Here is a 16,233-nt window from a genome sequence, read left to right on the forward strand (position 1 = left end):
ATTGCCGACATTCAACAACTCGATAATATTATTTGAAAGCATGGAAACTAACAATAAAATGCACAAACCATTGTGTATTAACAAAATACTAAGACTTCTAATTTTTGTAGTGCATGAATAGGATAGAGAAGGATGGACTGAAGTTATTCTACAAAACAAAAAAATACAAGCATTTATTGAATTATTAGATTATTAGAAACTTCTCTATTTCAATAAGAAAAGTGGTAAGTAAGAGTAATACAAAGGAGATTAAAAAGGCCTGTCTAATGTTTTAGATTTCATTTAATCACACGAATAAGCCGAGATTACAGTTACAGCATCTTATCAATATAGCCTCTAGGGTCAGGTCCGTCCCAAGGGACGCGGGAACCATCATGCCATACAAACAGACCTCCGTCTTCAGGATTCAAAGCTAGTTGCAAAGGAACTACTGCAGCGTCATCAGGGCATATAGAACCGACTCCCTTTGTCATATCTGATATCACATAGCCGGGATGTACGCAATTAACGCGAATACCTGCAAGTTTAAATGATATATGATTAACTAGCTGTTACACCCGCAAAATAAAGTATTTCTGTTTTATTCTTTTGACCTATATCACTGTAAAGTTTCATCAAAATCCATCCAGTCCGTCCTTTTACCTACTAAGGTAAAAGTAACAAACATTTATACATACTATACACAAAAACTTACTCATTTATGACGTCACAAAATGGCGATGAATTGATCCTATTCTTAGTTGGATCGCAGAGTACATGTTTACCAAATTGTGATACTAATGAGAAAGCAAAGTTGATGCAGACGAAATAAAACTTGACCAAGTTAAAAAAAATGAAGTCACGTAAAATTATTAATAATACAAGAAAAGATATTTACTGACTTAACTACCTACAGCATACCTTTGTGATCGAGGTCTAAATTATTATAACTTACAATTTAGTTAATGTTTTTAATAAAAATAGTATCTACCTCTGTTCTTCAGTCTTCTATTTAACATGAAAGTGTATGCATTGACACCAACTTTAGATACGACGTATGGTGAAGATCCCCATTGTTCCACCTCTTTATTTTGTTTCACAGCATCTAAATATTTTTGCATTAACGTTTTTAATTCCTCTAAACTCAAATCAGTCGCGCTTAATCTTTTTCGGATATCTTCGGAAGGTATTCTCGATAAATGACCAGAAGAACTGGATATATTTAAGATACAACCGTTATCATTTAAAAATGGCAATATGGCTTCAGTAAAATTGACCAAAGAAGAGAAGTTAACTTTGATTGTTTGTTCTGCTTGGAAGACTTTGGGTTCTGGCGCATCTTTAAGGAACAGTATTCCAGCATTGTTTATTAATATGTCTATTTTTTCCTGTTTACTTTTAATATTAGTAATGTATTTTTGAATGCTATTTTCTTCTGTTACATCCAGTTGACAATATTCAGGTTTAAGCCCGATTTTATTTAATTCATTTCGCGCTTGAATGCCTCTTTTCTCATCTCTTGAAGTTAAATAAACTGTTCCATTTAGTTTCTCGCATAGCCCTTTTACTAAAGCAAAGCCCAACCCTTTATTTGCGCCAGTCACAACAGCAATTTTCTTCTCCATAATATTTTACTGAAAATAAAAAAAAATAATTTGATATTAAGTTTTATATACACTACGCCTGACCACTCGGCCACGCGGGATCGAAGTTCGATCCCGAGGCGAGTTCGATCATCGAACTCGCCTCATGATCGAATTTTTTCTATTCTTCAAAAATTTATGTAAAAAAAATTGATACATCGCTGTTCAAACTACTTTTAGATTATGTTCATACTTTCAAATTGTTAAGGTGCCTGTGCTGAAAAGTCAACAGGTAAGTCTGTAGAGGTAGGTAAGTACTTATGTTTGCTTATTATATGTTGTATAACGAACAAGAAGAGAATTTATTTACAAATTATAAGGTTCAAATTTCAAATGATTTGCAAGTTACTAGCTAGAAACAAAAACCTCAACGAATTTAATTTAAATTTGGGAGATTTCGCGGGTTTATTATAAAGAGCTGATTAATCAGCTAACTTCTCTAAATTTAATCTAAGGCATTGACTTATTACTTTAAAAACATCTTAGGTTCATAGGGTGAACTACATACACGAGTTAAAAATTATTAAAAGAACGCACGTGCCTACTTTATCTGTAACATTGTTGAATATACAGAGAACCAAGATAAAGATTAATTTTGATACTACTTTAAACCTAATTGTTTTTTTTTCTCTTATCTATACATATAGGGTTATCGGTATATTTATCATTAACAATGGTTCTTTGGAGCTTCTTGTTCTTTGGAATAATAATAATTAAATAATACATAACTTCCTAATGGAACGTTCCACTTTCCATAATTAAATATTAGTGATTGAATATTTGCATTTTTGTAATCCTAGTTTCAGTTTATGACTAATTTGACTAATAAGTTTAAAACACGTTTAAAATAATTAAGTAACAAAATAGCTAAATATTAAAACGACACTTGTGAAATTACTTACTTTTTCAGCAGAGAGCAGCGTGTAAACAAATCTCAAAAGAAACACACACCAGCTGACTGTCAGTATCAACTGTCTAGTGTCAAATTGACAACTCTGAATTGACATATTTTGATATTATCATAATAAGTGAATATGTTATCATTTCGCATTGATTACTGTTGATTACAGTTAACCTGTTTATTTACTATAAAGAACGATCTAGATTTCTAGAATTCTGTAGTCACTAGTCAGTCGTCATTATAAAGCAAACAATAAAAGCATAAGGATGTCTCTGTGGCCGGCGGCAAGACCATTATTTGGGGATGAAGTTGTTCTAAGATCTATCGATTGGCTGGAAAATTTCCCTTGGAGAAACGAAAGCTCTATGAGGTCAGAAAATAGTAAATATGAAATTCGAATGAATCTTAAGGACTTTAAACCCGAAGAGATAACCATCAAAACAACGGACGGATTAAGGCCTCCCCCACATTGGGCGTAGGCCGAGCGTACGCGTTTCCTGAGCGTGCTGCCGGCGTCGGCGCGGCGCGGACGTCGCGTCAGCGCGCCGTCTGTGGGGCGCGGGCGTCGCGCCATCGAACGCTATGCAAGCGCCGCGCCGACGCGACGTCGCGTCTATAGCACTCGGCCGCCCGCGCCGTGCCCCTCGCACTCATGGAATGTGTGCGGGGGGCACGGGCGGCCGAACGCCCATGGAACGCGACGTAAGCGCGGCGTCTGCGCGGCGTTCACGCAGCGCCCGCGCGGCGCTGGACAACGCGTAGCCCGCGCCCCACAGACGGCGCGCTGACGCGACGTCCGCGCCGCGCCGACGCCGGCAGCACGCTCAGGAAACGCGTACGCTCGGCCTACGCCCAATGTGGGGGAGGCCTTATCGTTGTTGAAGGTAAGCAAGAAGAAAAAAAAGATGAGCATGGCTATGTTTCTAGACATTTCGTTCGAAAGTACGCTATACCCGAAGGTGTTAAAGCAGAAAATGTTGAGTCTAGACTTACTGTGGATGGCGTATTGGTTATAGCCATTCCACGTAAAGAAAAAAATAAGCGTGACACTATCATACCTGTTACCCATGAAGGTGTTAAATCTAAACTATAAGATGAAGAAGAATGAAATATCGACGAAAATATGTGTTAAAGGAAAAATGATGTTTTTTTTTAATTTTATATGTAATTGTAACTATAGTTAAGGGTGTCTGATTTATTGTGTTTAAATTTATGGGTCTTTTATAAAGGGTCATGAGCATTTTATGTTAGTAGTTATATATTATTTTTTTCAATAAATATCATTCCATTGTATACCTGTTGTTTTATTTATTTTATTCATAATGTATTGACAATTTAGAAATTTATTCTGAGATCTGCCTTTACTCATACTACACAAAATAATAGTTCCAAATTCTATAGACTTATTAATAATAATATTATGTTCTTTACATTATAAACATTACTCACTAGTCACTTTATACTACACTAGCGGTCCGCCCCGGCTTCGCCCGTGGTACATATTTCGCAATAAAAAGTAGCCTATGTTCCTTCTCAGGGTCTAAAGATTATCTGTGCCAAATTTCATCAAAATCGGTCCAGTAGTTTATGTGTGAAATCCATACATATACATGCATACACACATACATACAAACCTTTCCTCTTTATAATATTTAAATATTAGTATAGATATATATTTATTAATAAAATAATGTACCTGTCAGTTATTTTAGATATAAAATAAATACCTATTCAGGTATAAATTTTGTCAATGTATATGTTACGGCTAAAGGTAGGTGAGAACATAAACTTAAGATTAGCCGGCTAAACTTAGGTTTATTTTCGACGAGGTGTTAATGTTAGTTTGTTCTATCTTTAGCCGGCTAAACTTAAGTGTAACCGCAGGCCCGTGGCTAAAAATGTCGGGGTGGGTAGATTTGGTTACTATAATACATGTAAGGAACAGGGCGAGTGTTTTCTGGCACTTCGCCGGCTGCTGCCGCAGCACGCTCGCTGCGCTCGCTCGGCTCGTGCGGGTCTTAAGAGTTCTAACCTAACCTAACCTAGCCACCAGCTTTCTGCCCTGAGTCGGGGTGGGTAGATTTGGTTACTATAATACATGTAAGGAACAGGGCGAGTGTTTTCTGGCACTGTGCGGGCCCCTCAAGCCCTCCACCGGCCCGGCGCTAACCAAATCTACCCACCCCGACATTTTTAGCCACGGGCCTGCGGTTACACTTAAGTTTAGCCGGCTAAAGATAGAACAAACTAACATTAACACCTCGTTGAAAATAAACCTAAGTTTAGCCGGCTAATCTTAAGTTTATGTTCTCACCTACCTTTAGCCGTGACATATACACTTGGTATACACATATGCATTTATATAAAATGTATCATCACAATCAAAGTTCATACCTTAACATCCCATTCATTTAGGTTCATGTTCAAGTTAATAATTCCTGGTTTTATTATTAGATCTATAATAAAGAATTAGAGAGTCTATTTTTGCAAGTTTCATACATTTTATTACTTGACAACTGAATGGATAAAACCACAATAAAACGCTGAACATATGAAAAAGGCTACGAAAAAGGTCAAGAGTTATCAGTACCTACAAAGTTCGCAATTTTGCACGATGATATTACATTGCTACCTAAAATTATTATAATCAATGATATAATATACGTTTTTTAAAACTCACACCATACATGTAATGATTGTACATAATTTTAAGATCAATTACCATCTTAACCAGACACAAACTGTGTTATAGAACTTTAATGTAAGGTACTAAAGTCGAGAATTGCGTGTAGAAGATTTTTACTCATTACAGCTTCCGACCCGAGATCTTCACATCTCGCGTGGCCGCGACCTTGTCGTAACGTGTAGTTAAAATTAGGTTTGATTTATTTCTTTATATTTTTCGCAGTGCTGCAATATTATCAAAATTGTATACTCGCTTTGATTATTGCAATTAACGAGCAATTGTTTATATTTATGTTATCACAAATTTTTCCAGAGCACCTCTTAAAACGCTCTATAGGTTCTTGAGATGTTCTTATAGATTTTCGTTAGTGTTTGCATTTTTTCGTCTCCTGAGATACTCTATAGAAGTTAAATCTTTAACTTGAGTACAAAAAATTCTCGGTGTAAGTAAGTACATACATATTGAATAAAATTAAATAAATATTTTCTCAGTCTCTAGACCATGACTGCAGTGCAGCCAGAATCATTAGTTGAATATCTCGTAATTGAGTACAGATGGCTCCTTGCTGTAACAGTTTTGATGCCCCTTTCATTCCTATGGAAGATCTGGTCATTTGCAAGAAACTATGTGGTTTTCAAACTGAACACAGCTCCTCGAGCACACGAGAAAAAAGTGAAGGATGTTCAAAGGCAGGTAAGCAAAAAAAATGACCTCAAACTAAATAAAAACATGGAACACCAACTTCGACACTATTTTTTCATTTCTTTTTGAACAAATTCTAAATGAAATAAGTTTACTTAATTATATCTAAAATCTACTATTACAATATATGACTACCTATGTAGCTATTCTATATTGCAAATATTGTCTAGCATGATATTGACTTGATTTTATAATTGGTGTGAATTGGTGTAGTAGGTACGCCCACACATCTTAGTACCTAGGTCGTCTAGTTCTGTACATTCTGGACAAGTAACTATTGTTCAGTAGAAGAATTCAGATATTTAACATTGTGTTTTTAATTAATTATAGTTATTATCTATCTGTCTAACTGTATCCGATTCTGTCCCATTTTACTGAGGATCACTATATTTTAAGCTACGGCACCAAGAACGTATTACGTGATGTAGATATATGAATGCCTACAGCTAAAAAAAGTGTATCGACAAACGCAGTTGAAATCATGAACAATATTTTTATTTCATAGCGCAAAAAAACTCCAACACGGGAACTTCAGATTACAATCTCAAATTGGGTATCAATATACAATATTCAGAATTTAAATTCTTGGGTCAAAACTAAGTCGTGCCTCTAGATATTCTTTTTTGGAAAAGCAATTGTAGCATCAATTCAAAATTTATTTATTTATTCAGAGGTATTCATGGTATTCACCGTGAAGCCAAAAGGTTTCTTGAATAGATTTATAGTCGCCTCGATTATGTCGATAGCTTCATGCTTAATTTTTTTGTTATAAATTATAATAACACTAAGTTACCGTGTATAAGTTTAATTCATCCAGAATGGACTCCAAGAAAATATCTATAATTATACTAATCCGGCTAGTATAGAATGTGATAAAAAATATCTATAGAACCTAAATAGGAATTCCTCAATACTTTCAGGTAAAAAGCTGGTTAACTGGTGACCGCAGCACGCGACTATGTACCGCTCGACCATCATGGCAGGCCATGTCTTTCAGACAAGGACTGTATAAGAAAACTTTCACAAATATACATATTGATCTCGTAGATATACTGGAAGTGGATACTGAGAATATGGTTTGTACGATAATATACTTACTTACTTGAAAGACGAGAGACCGCAAAAAAAAAAGTTTTCACCACTCATTTCAGTCTTCAGAATGAGCTTTTTTTTGCGCATTCAAAGAAAAAAAAATCATAACTAATATAGTTTAGATCATTTTCAAAATGTTTTTTTTTATTAATTTGTTATCTTCTGTATAATAAAAATGAATGTGATGCTCAGCGCAAAACTCGAAAACGATTTCGGCCGAACCGATTTCGTTAATATTTTTTTTTAATATTCCTTGAAGTACGAGGATGGTTCTTATGGAGAGAAAACTTTAAAATATACCAAGGGCGAAGCCGGGGCGGACCGCTAGTTTCAAATAAACTTATGTATTTGTTTTAGACGGTAAGATGCGAGCCTTTAGTCACGATGGGTCAAGTTTCGAAAACATTAGAACCACTGGGTCTTGCGTTAGCCGTGGTCCCAGAGTTGGACCAACTCACAGTGGGGGGGCTGGTGATGGGAACAGGGGTGGAAGCGTCGTCACACGTTCATGGATTGTTCCAGCACATTTGTGTCCAGTATGAGCTCGTTTTAGCTGATGGGTCTGTGGTAACGTGCAGTAAGGTTAGTTGTACTGTAATGTTTATACTACATAATATAATGAAAACATTCACATTGAATCCTTAAAAGTCGTTATATTTATTTGAGTATTACTTTTTATAATAATCTACAAGCGTGTTCATACTTCAGGATGAAAACGCTGACTTATTTTATGCTGTACCATGGTCATATGGAACTTTAGGCTTCTTAACGTCTGCGACTATAAAAGTGGTTCCGGCAAAGAAGTAAGCACAGCACGAAAGCTTAAATTTTACTCTACATAACTATATTCTCTCTTCTTTAACATTAATATTTCTCTCAGGTACGTTCGTCTGGAATACCATCCTTACCACAATTTATCAGATCTGGCAAATAAGTTTAGACAGGAGTCTCTTAAAGATAGTCCTCACCAGTTTATTGAAGCTCTTCTTTACGATAGAGATAGTGGTGTTGTGATGACAGGTGATATGGTAGATGAAATTGGTAGTGATGGGCAGGTATGGCCATAACGCAGCATTTTATTGAAAGTGTAAAAGTTAATCTATATTAATACTTATTACTATTTCTAGTTTAACCCTATTGGCAAGTGGTATTCTGAATGGTTTTTCACGCAAGTAGAGAAATATTTGACTAGAAAGAACCAGAAAAGCAATGTGGAGTACATTCCTCTTCGGGACTACTATCATAGACACACTCGCAGCTTCTTTTGGGAATTGCGGGTCAGTATTTATATGTATATCACTTGTATGTAGAATGTGTCAAGTGGCCATCGATGGCTGTGCACTGTGGTCGATGACCCGTTTGGGCCGAGCCTAAAATCATAGCGAACAATATGAATGAATGAATGAATGGAAAGTCTTTAACAATAAAATGAAACATTTAGTACTTCATCAAAATGTGTTACAAGATGTTTCTGCTTGTATAAACGCCGAAATCTATCGGATAAAAAAATACCTAGGAGCTAACGTAATAATTATTTTATTTGCAGGATATAATCCCATTCGGCAATCACCCGTTGTTCCGTCTCCTATTCGGTTGGTTGATGCCTCCAGAGGTATCTCTACTGAAGCTTACTCAACCAGAATCCGTCACTAAGCTTTATAATAAAGCGCACGTTATACAAGACATGCTGGTGCCAATTCAATCCTTAGAAAGCGCGGTACAACTATTCCATAAAGAGTTTGAAGTAAGAATATTATCTTGGATTTTCGAAAAGAATTAAATGAAATAACAGTTTATCTAGCATAGACCTTATTAATCTTTAAGAACCTAATGTTTGTTATATTTTTAGGTATATCCCATATGGTTGTGTCCCTTTAAATTATTTAATAATCCAGGACAGCTAAAAATCCGTTCTGGGGAGTGGGAAATGTTCGTAGATATCGGCGTTTATGGAGTTCCTAAAGCTGATGGCTTTGAAACGGTAAGTCAAACTTATTGTAATCGAGAGGGAAACCGAAAAGAGTAGGTATGCAAGTACACGGTAAAATTATCGAAACTGTATCTCATCTTTCCTTCAACGTGAAAATATATTAATTGTCTTATTTATTTTAGAGCTGTACTTATTGTAATTAAATGTTAATATATTTGTTGAAGGTATCATCGACGAGGCGAATCGAAAAATTCGTCACTCAGCAAAATGGTTACCAAATGCTATATGCAGACACGTATACTACCCGAGACGAGTTCAGAGATATGTTTGATCACACGCTATACGACAAGATGCGAGATGCACTGCCGTACTGTAAAGATGCTTTTCCAGAAATATATGGTAAAGTTAATAGACATGTTAGGAAATAATGTTTAAACTGTGTGTGTCCAAGACGTAAACTAATTATCATTCGTCTTTGTACTGTGTAACCATGCTCGGTTTCACTTCAACTTATATTTAAGTAGTAATTAATGAATATAAATAAAATTGACCTCTTATTGATCTAAATAAAAATATTCTAAAGTATTAATTGTGTTTTATTTACTGAATTATAAAATGAAGAGGTTTGTTTTTTATGTAAGTATTTTAATGTAGGTACACCTATATTACATAATTATCTAACTATAATGGCCGCTGTACACGGCTAGAGTAAACGGTAGAGCAGAGTGGTAGAGTACTAACTATCCTACTTATTAGACTAATGAAGACACTATACACGACTAGACGACTAATGTAGATTTCTACTAAAACTGGTAGAGTACTGAGAACTGGTAGAGTAGTATGCTAGTTCACTCTACCCGTGTATAGCACCCCTTAAAGCTAAATAATATACATTTTTTACCATTAGACACATCGGATATGTACACCAAAAACTCTTTAAAAGTACGTAAACTTGGCTTTGTAATGTTCAGTTCATGACAAAGATACTAATTACAATTTTCGATGTTTTTTTCATCTCATTCATCATGTAACTACCTTCTATTATTTTTAAATTCTCTTATTGCACACTATTTGTATTAAAAAACATGACATGCATATTTCTTAATGATATTGCTCTCCATAAAATAATCATATAAAATCAGGAGATGGACACTAATACCTATTCCTTTTTTCTTGTTCAAAGAAATTCTCGACGAATTTGAACCGGTGATCAAGTGATCTGATTCTGTTCTTCATATTAGAGTATTCGATGATTACCTATGTATGTATTTTATATAAAAGTGATTAAAATGAGAAAATTTGAAAATTTTCGATTAACATTTTATGACCTTTGGACTTGAAGTGGCCAATAGACAAGTATTTGAATTGCAAATAAATGTTAATTTCGATGACAGCAGACATTTCAGACAATTTATAATATCTGTCAAATCACTCAAATTGTCAATTTTACCAAATATTTACAATTTACATGTTTGTTGTTTTTATTTAAGTCTTCCTTATTTATGAAGAAATAACAATTCGAGATTTAAGGACAATTGAGTTTAATTAAATAAATATATTTTTCATTCATCACTTTAAAAATAAGATAGTTTTTGTTTAATTTTCGTAGTAAACTATGGATGAAGTTGTAAGTGATGTTTTTCGTCAATTATCTCCTACAAATTTTTCTTTAGGATCAATGCATTGGGTTCATGTAACCCATATAAATGATCCACATAACTTTTACGTACGATTGACGTGTTTAAGTGAATTTTTAACTGAGAAGATTTGTACTAATCTAGCCGGCGCACTAAAGAAGCCTGATAAAATATATCAGGGAGACTTAGTTGTATACAAAAATACTAATAATAAAAAAAGGCAATGTGAACAGTATATAAGGGGTAAAATAATTGGTATCGTTGAACAAGAAGATACTTGTTTGTACGACATATTTGCAGTAGACTATGGTTTTATTGACAGTAAAGTAAAATCGAAAAATATATGGACAAGCAGTAATATTTGTTTGCAAGTTCCACCATTATCTATGTGCTGTGAGCTGGAACACTGTCAACCTGTAAAAAACAGTGCATGGACGAAAAAAACTATTGAAGCCATGAAGTCATGTGTAGGCAGGGAACGAGCAAAGATAATAATCAAAGGAAAAAATAACAATAAGCTGACTGTAGAACTGATTAATACTTGCCCTGATGACATAGCAACAATGCTTGCAATAACTGGCTTCTCCACTTTTGGATATGTCAAACCAGCTGTTAGCAGACTTGGGCATCCTTCACCAAAGAAAATATATTATTCACAAAAGAATTTGAAGGTTGATGATAAACTTCATGTAAGAGTTCAATTTGGGAAAACTTTACAAGAATTTTTTGTTGCCGAAAAGTGTGATTTTGCAAAATATTTGAAACATAAAGAAGAAATATCAAGAAATGCTAAACTTTCGAAAGCTTTAATAAGTGAAGAGTTAACAGAAAATATGCCGGTTCTGGTTACACTGGACCATGTGAATTATGAAAGAGGATTAATTAAGAAAGTGACCGTCCCAGAATCTAAAGCACTGATTGAGTTAGTAGATTTAGGAAAATCAATGGAATTGTCAATTTTGAAATTAAAACAAATCTCGGAGAGACTTCTATATCCTCCGATAAGCATGCGTTGTTGTACCATTGAAAGTCAAATTTGGCAGAATCAATTACATAAACTTTTACATCTCGGTAATGAATTTTATACCTATAACATTACAAAAAATTGACAATGAATTAGAACCTCATGTTGTCCTTATATCACAACATTGATAAGCTATAAATAACAACAGCTTTAATTCATATAAGGTGTTAACTATATTAAGAATTTTATTATAAAAAATTTGCAATGTATTCATTCAGTATTGATGTGACAAAATATATTATATGTACCTAATTAAAATTATTATCCTAAATGTTATTTTTTTAAGTACCGTGAAACCTGCTTACTTTGCCACTTTTTCATGTGTCAAAAAGTTTGATTCGCTTTAAAAAAATATAATTGTATGAAAACGTAATGAGTAAGGGCGTTTGTCCACTACAAGGAATTTTACGGTCCGGCATTCCGATTTTTTACGGTCCGGTATGGCACGCCATTCATCTATATATACTAGCTTGTGCACTATACGTAATTTTACCGTCCGACATTTTACTTTTCCCTATTCCGGATGGTTTTTTGTGTCTACGAGTCGCTGTAGGTATAATTGTTTTCGAATGCCCACTTGCTTGGATTTTACTGTTTTCACTGCATATGCCAATTAAAAGCAAGCTCTTGTTTTACTTTCTTTTAGTTGGCAATGAGATTTGAGAAGTCGTTATTGTTATTAAAGTGAAACTTTTATTACATCGTCTCAAACTTTTTGGTCTGTGTAGCGCATGTCGCGTGTATCGCGGCTGCCGAGTAGGTATACCTACTCGGCACGTGACATGCGCTACGCAAAGCAGTGTTCGGAACCGTTCGAACAGTTTCACTTTTACCGTGGTTTCATAAAACCACACAACATTTTTTTTATATACATTGACCAAGCATTGACCTATAATTATTATCTAAGTAAGTGTTGGTAAGTTAAAGTTCAAGTGGGAATAGCTTTAGCTCCTCGTCACCGATTAAAATAAATAAGTGAAACACGCATTTTAAATCTCTTACGGAACTTTACTTTTTATTATAACGAAGTAATATAATATTTCACCTTCTATATTTTTTACTCGTTTCTTGTAAAATGCAAAAACAATCATTTATGATAGCATTATACCGCCAAACTTCCTTGAACTGTACCTCACTGATCCGAGTAAAGACGGACAGGTGCACAAGCAATTCATCGGTTTTTTCATGCCACACCGGACCGTAAAAAATCGGAATGCCGGACAGTAAAATTCCTTGTAGTGCACAAGCGCCCTAACCTGCACCTAGACGTAGTAAATTTCATGAAAATTTACATTATTACTAAATATCTATTTCATTTTTGTAAATTATAATATTTTAAGCATAAAAACAATTATGGCAAAGTTAGCTGTCACTTCTGGTAAATTTGCCATATGAAAGAAAAAATGAAATTTTTGGAGTTTATGAGGTTAAAAAGTAATATATTTGCACTCTTCCTATATCCCGTAAAATAAAGTAAAAACTTTATATTATTTAGCACTGGTAATTTAACTCTCTAAGAAGGTGGCAAATTCACCAACCTTTCCAAAATATTTCCTATATAAGAAGAAGTTAGGGTTAGGGTTGTCAAATAAAAATGTTTTCGTAGTAGGAACAATTTAGTAAAAGTAAAAAAAAAACATAATCAATTACTTCTAGTTAGTTTCTTAACTATGAATTGTTTTACATAATAAAACAAAAAAAAAATAGTATTCATTAAACTAACTAATTTTTTTTTAATATCACACATTACACGACATTCCTAAAAGATTTAAACAATGACAAATTCTTATTTATATTATCTTGATTGAATATAAAAATTGTTGTTATTTTAAACTTGATAGGAACCAATCCAATCAAGTTTTAAAATCCGTTTGTACACATTATTTCCTATTAGCTGTACTTTATGTGTCTCTATTTCTTTTGTGTGTGCAATAAATAATTAAATAAATAAATACCTTTTGTAAAACAACCTTCATTTAAGCACATGCACTGTGTATTTCATACCTGGCTACCTAACTATTTATATTTTGTTTTCACCAGTCAGTAGGTTCTTACAATGACAATTTAATTAAAATATTCATCAGAAATTTTGTGGCAGCCCTAACCTCCAACAAAACATGGCAAAGTCACCATCACAGACGTTGTGATTGGGGTTGTTGAATTTACCAATACCAATTGCGAAGTAAAGGTAGCTTGTAGCACAGTAAATCAGCTTTTATTTAGCTAAAGAACATTATGTTAACATAATATCAAAAAAATACTTAAGTACGTAGGCAAAGCTTTTCCCGTTTGTTTTTGTAAAAGTTCCGGAGCACTAAGTTTCATACCGCCAACATTCGAAAAAAGTAACCGCCGAAAATGACATCTCAAAAACAAGCTGGGCTGCCACATCTCATTCGGTGTTGCCATTTAACTCATAAATTTTACTATACAGGCATGCATAAATGACAAAAAACTGATATTAAGATGTGACTACACTTTTTCCCTCAGAAGTTGGCTATGGCAAAGTCTGCAACCGTTGGCAAAGCTAGCAGGTTTTACCGGTACCTATTTTTACACCTACTTATGGTAGTACCTTATCGATACTTTGGAGTAGCTTTATTTTAATTCTGCTTTTGTTCTGCAGTCTTAAATATGTCAAGTTTCTTTCGTTTTTATGTTATACCTACCCGGCCATGGAAGTAAAATATATCCGATATATGATTTTTTTTTAAAAGAAGGAGTCTTAGGACACCAAATACATCATAATATATTTAGACTGTCACTTGCAACACATAGAAGCGCCTTATATTTTTTTTTGTGGAATTTGGAAACGATCGTATTTGCGGAGACCAAATACGAATAGAATACAGAGATTTTCAAAGCGATCTAGAGAATCGTATATCTCGGGAACGCGTGGAGGGATCAATTCATATCAAATACCGTTTACTGCGGTTTACCGTCGCTTGCTAATCTTCTTATACAGGGTACTTCCCCTGAAGTCAGAATTTTGAATTAGGTATTAAAAATTGCGAAAAGCTTATAACTAAGTTAAACATACCTACCTTAAAAAAATATACGCGGATGCAACTCTCGCCAAGTCGATTTTTATAATGAATGGGAAGAAATTACTGATGATATACGAAGGTATATATATCATCAGTCTTCAACTCTTCTATAATTACTAATATAATATAATTTGTAGAACCAATTACCTAGTATTTTAACATATCTACTTTACAGTTTGTAGAATAATATAATACCTATGTGTCTTTTCACAAGTATCTAAGACTTATTAATTTTCTAATTAATGTACGTAGCTATATGTTTGCTTTAGTTATCTATTTGAATCGTAGGATAACACATAGCCCATAGGTCAAGAATTACTGATAAAATAGTTGTTCAATGTACTGTACATATTATATTATATTTGTACAATTTATATTAAAAAGGGAAATAAAAGACAATAGCGTGGAACGAGCATGATTTTTATGAATGTTAGTGTTCATGAAATGTCACCCGCATAGTAAAGTTTCGGTCCAAATCCCAACGTTTTATTACCTATAGCCTTCCTCGATAAATGGGCTATCTAACACAAAAATATTTTTTTCAAATCAGACCAGTAGTTCCTGAGATTAGGGCGTTCAAACAAAAAAACTCTTCAGCTTTAAAATATTAGTATAGAATATAGATATATACCTACTTAACTAATATATTTTTATTTATGACTTCTTCGATAAATCCTATTTTTGTGTCATGAATGTATATATTGCACGCCTCTTATGCGAAGCGTTGAGGTGGGTACTACTGTCACTTCGCGCAAAACATCTGATTTTTCAAACTTAAAATGTCTTTATGTATCATACATTGCACTTGTAAGATAATACATACACACACATATTAAGAAAAAACACTATTTTTAACGTTCATGATATTTTTGATGTCATTTTTGTTATTTAAACTAGTTAAAAAACAGTTTAAAAAAGTTCTGTCTTGGACGTCCGTGTGTCTGTATGTGCGGATCCTTTTTCTTGTTAACACGATAGCGACCGAAATACTTTACTAATCGAGTCTTTTTTTTTCTCTTACGCTTGAGTATGCTCAGGAATAGAACCCTTTCATTTTTCAGGGTCTGATTCGATGTGGTTTAATTGTTATTAAATAAACAAAAATAATAATTAATAAATATTTATTAAAAAAAATTATGAGGCGTGCACTTTTGGATTTTCCAAATTATTTACCTATATGTCGTAATTTACAAGAATTCAACATTACAATAAATCCTACCTGAAAATGTCCTAATTTTCCAGCAAGGGTCGGACACCAATTTAATCATTTTAAATATCTACTGTAGGTAGGTACCTATCCTCTTCAACTAGGCACTTATCTTTTATTCACTAGGTACTAATTACAATCAAGCTTACTATTGACGAATAAGTAATTCCAGAGAAGCGAATTGTCTTCCAGGAAAAATAGTTAATACCTATACAATGACAAAATTGTATCATGCCCTAAATGCCTACTTAAAATGACCTTGTTGAATGTATTCGTCACCAAGTTGCATTTCACAGAAAACAATATCTGAAAAGAAAATCTCATGGTACAAAATAATTTAGACATAATGAAGAAATAAGAAATTCAAGTTTCAGATTCACATTTC

General features: G+C 33.8%; 3 protein-coding genes and 1 pseudogene across 3 annotated transcripts; 3 read left to right on the top strand and 1 right to left on the bottom strand.

Annotated features, from left to right (window-relative positions):
• Positions 1 to 256: 256 nt before the first annotated feature.
• On the bottom strand, positions 257 to 2,585 carry LOC149897929 (carbonyl reductase [NADPH] 3-like). The gene is made up of 3 exons (XM_090115963.1): positions 2,525 to 2,585; positions 971 to 1,613; positions 257 to 517 (listed from the first exon to the last, which is right to left on the bottom strand). The coding sequence occupies exons 2-3, from the start codon at positions 1,602 to 1,604 to the stop codon at positions 312 to 314; spliced, it is 840 nt and encodes a 279-aa protein (XP_089972089.1). The 5' UTR covers positions 1,605 to 1,613; positions 2,525 to 2,585; the 3' UTR covers positions 257 to 311.
• Positions 2,586 to 2,650: 65 nt separating this feature from the next.
• LOC149897930 (alpha-crystallin B chain-like) lies at positions 2,651 to 3,816 on the top strand. Its single transcript, XM_090115964.1, has 2 exons — positions 2,651 to 2,976; positions 3,393 to 3,816. Exons 1-2 carry the CDS (start codon positions 2,790 to 2,792, stop codon positions 3,614 to 3,616), a joined length of 411 nt encoding a protein of 136 aa, XP_089972090.1. The 5' UTR covers positions 2,651 to 2,789; the 3' UTR covers positions 3,617 to 3,816.
• Positions 3,817 to 5,363: 1,547 nt separating this feature from the next.
• LOC149897931 (delta(24)-sterol reductase-like) lies at positions 5,364 to 9,478 on the top strand. The gene is made up of 10 exons (XM_090115831.1): positions 5,364 to 5,401; positions 5,701 to 5,902; positions 6,832 to 6,987; positions 7,361 to 7,585; positions 7,712 to 7,806; positions 7,884 to 8,058; positions 8,131 to 8,280; positions 8,550 to 8,747; positions 8,853 to 8,984; positions 9,158 to 9,478. The coding sequence occupies exons 2-10, from the start codon at positions 5,711 to 5,713 to the stop codon at positions 9,359 to 9,361; spliced, it is 1,527 nt and encodes a 508-aa protein (XP_089971957.1). The 5' UTR covers positions 5,364 to 5,401; positions 5,701 to 5,710; the 3' UTR covers positions 9,362 to 9,478.
• A 920-nt stretch (positions 9,479 to 10,398) lies between these two features.
• Positions 10,399 to 11,843, top strand: LOC149897932 (uncharacterized; annotated as a pseudogene).
• Positions 11,844 to 16,233: the final 4,390 nt, after the last annotated feature.

The sequence above is a fragment of the Colias eurytheme genome, chromosome 24 (genome assembly GCF_061535395.1).
Source record: "Colias eurytheme isolate Ceu_HAF_F1 chromosome 24, ilColEury1 Martin Lab GWU primary, whole genome shotgun sequence".
Lineage (NCBI taxonomy): Eukaryota > Metazoa > Arthropoda > Insecta > Lepidoptera > Pieridae > Colias > Colias eurytheme.

What these genes read in the sequence shown, in the direction of transcription:
- LOC149897930 (XM_090115964.1), top strand. Translation starts at nt 2,790, where the DNA reads ATGTCTCTGTGGCCGGCGGCAAGACCATTATTTGGGGATGAAGTTGTT. An exon ending in CATCAAAACAACGGACGGAT is followed by an intron (nt 2,977 to 3,392) that starts TAAGGCCTCCCC and finishes GTGGGGGAGGCC; the next exon opens with TTATCGTTGTTGAAGGTAAG.
- LOC149897929 (XM_090115963.1), bottom strand. Translation starts at nt 1,604, where the DNA reads ATGGAGAAGAAAATTGCTGTTGTGACTGGCGCAAATAAAGGGTTGGGC. An exon ending in TAGAAGACTGAAGAACAGAG is followed by an intron (nt 518 to 970) that starts GTAGATACTATT and finishes TTAAACTTGCAG; the next exon opens with GTATTCGCGTTAATTGCGTA.
- LOC149897931 (XM_090115831.1), top strand. Translation starts at nt 5,711, where the DNA reads ATGACTGCAGTGCAGCCAGAATCATTAGTTGAATATCTCGTAATTGAG. An exon ending in AAGTGGATACTGAGAATATG is followed by an intron (nt 6,988 to 7,360) that starts GTTTGTACGATA and finishes TATTTGTTTTAG; the next exon opens with ACGGTAAGATGCGAGCCTTT. An exon ending in AAGCTGATGGCTTTGAAACG is followed by an intron (nt 8,985 to 9,157) that starts GTAAGTCAAACT and finishes TATTTGTTGAAG; the next exon opens with GTATCATCGACGAGGCGAAT.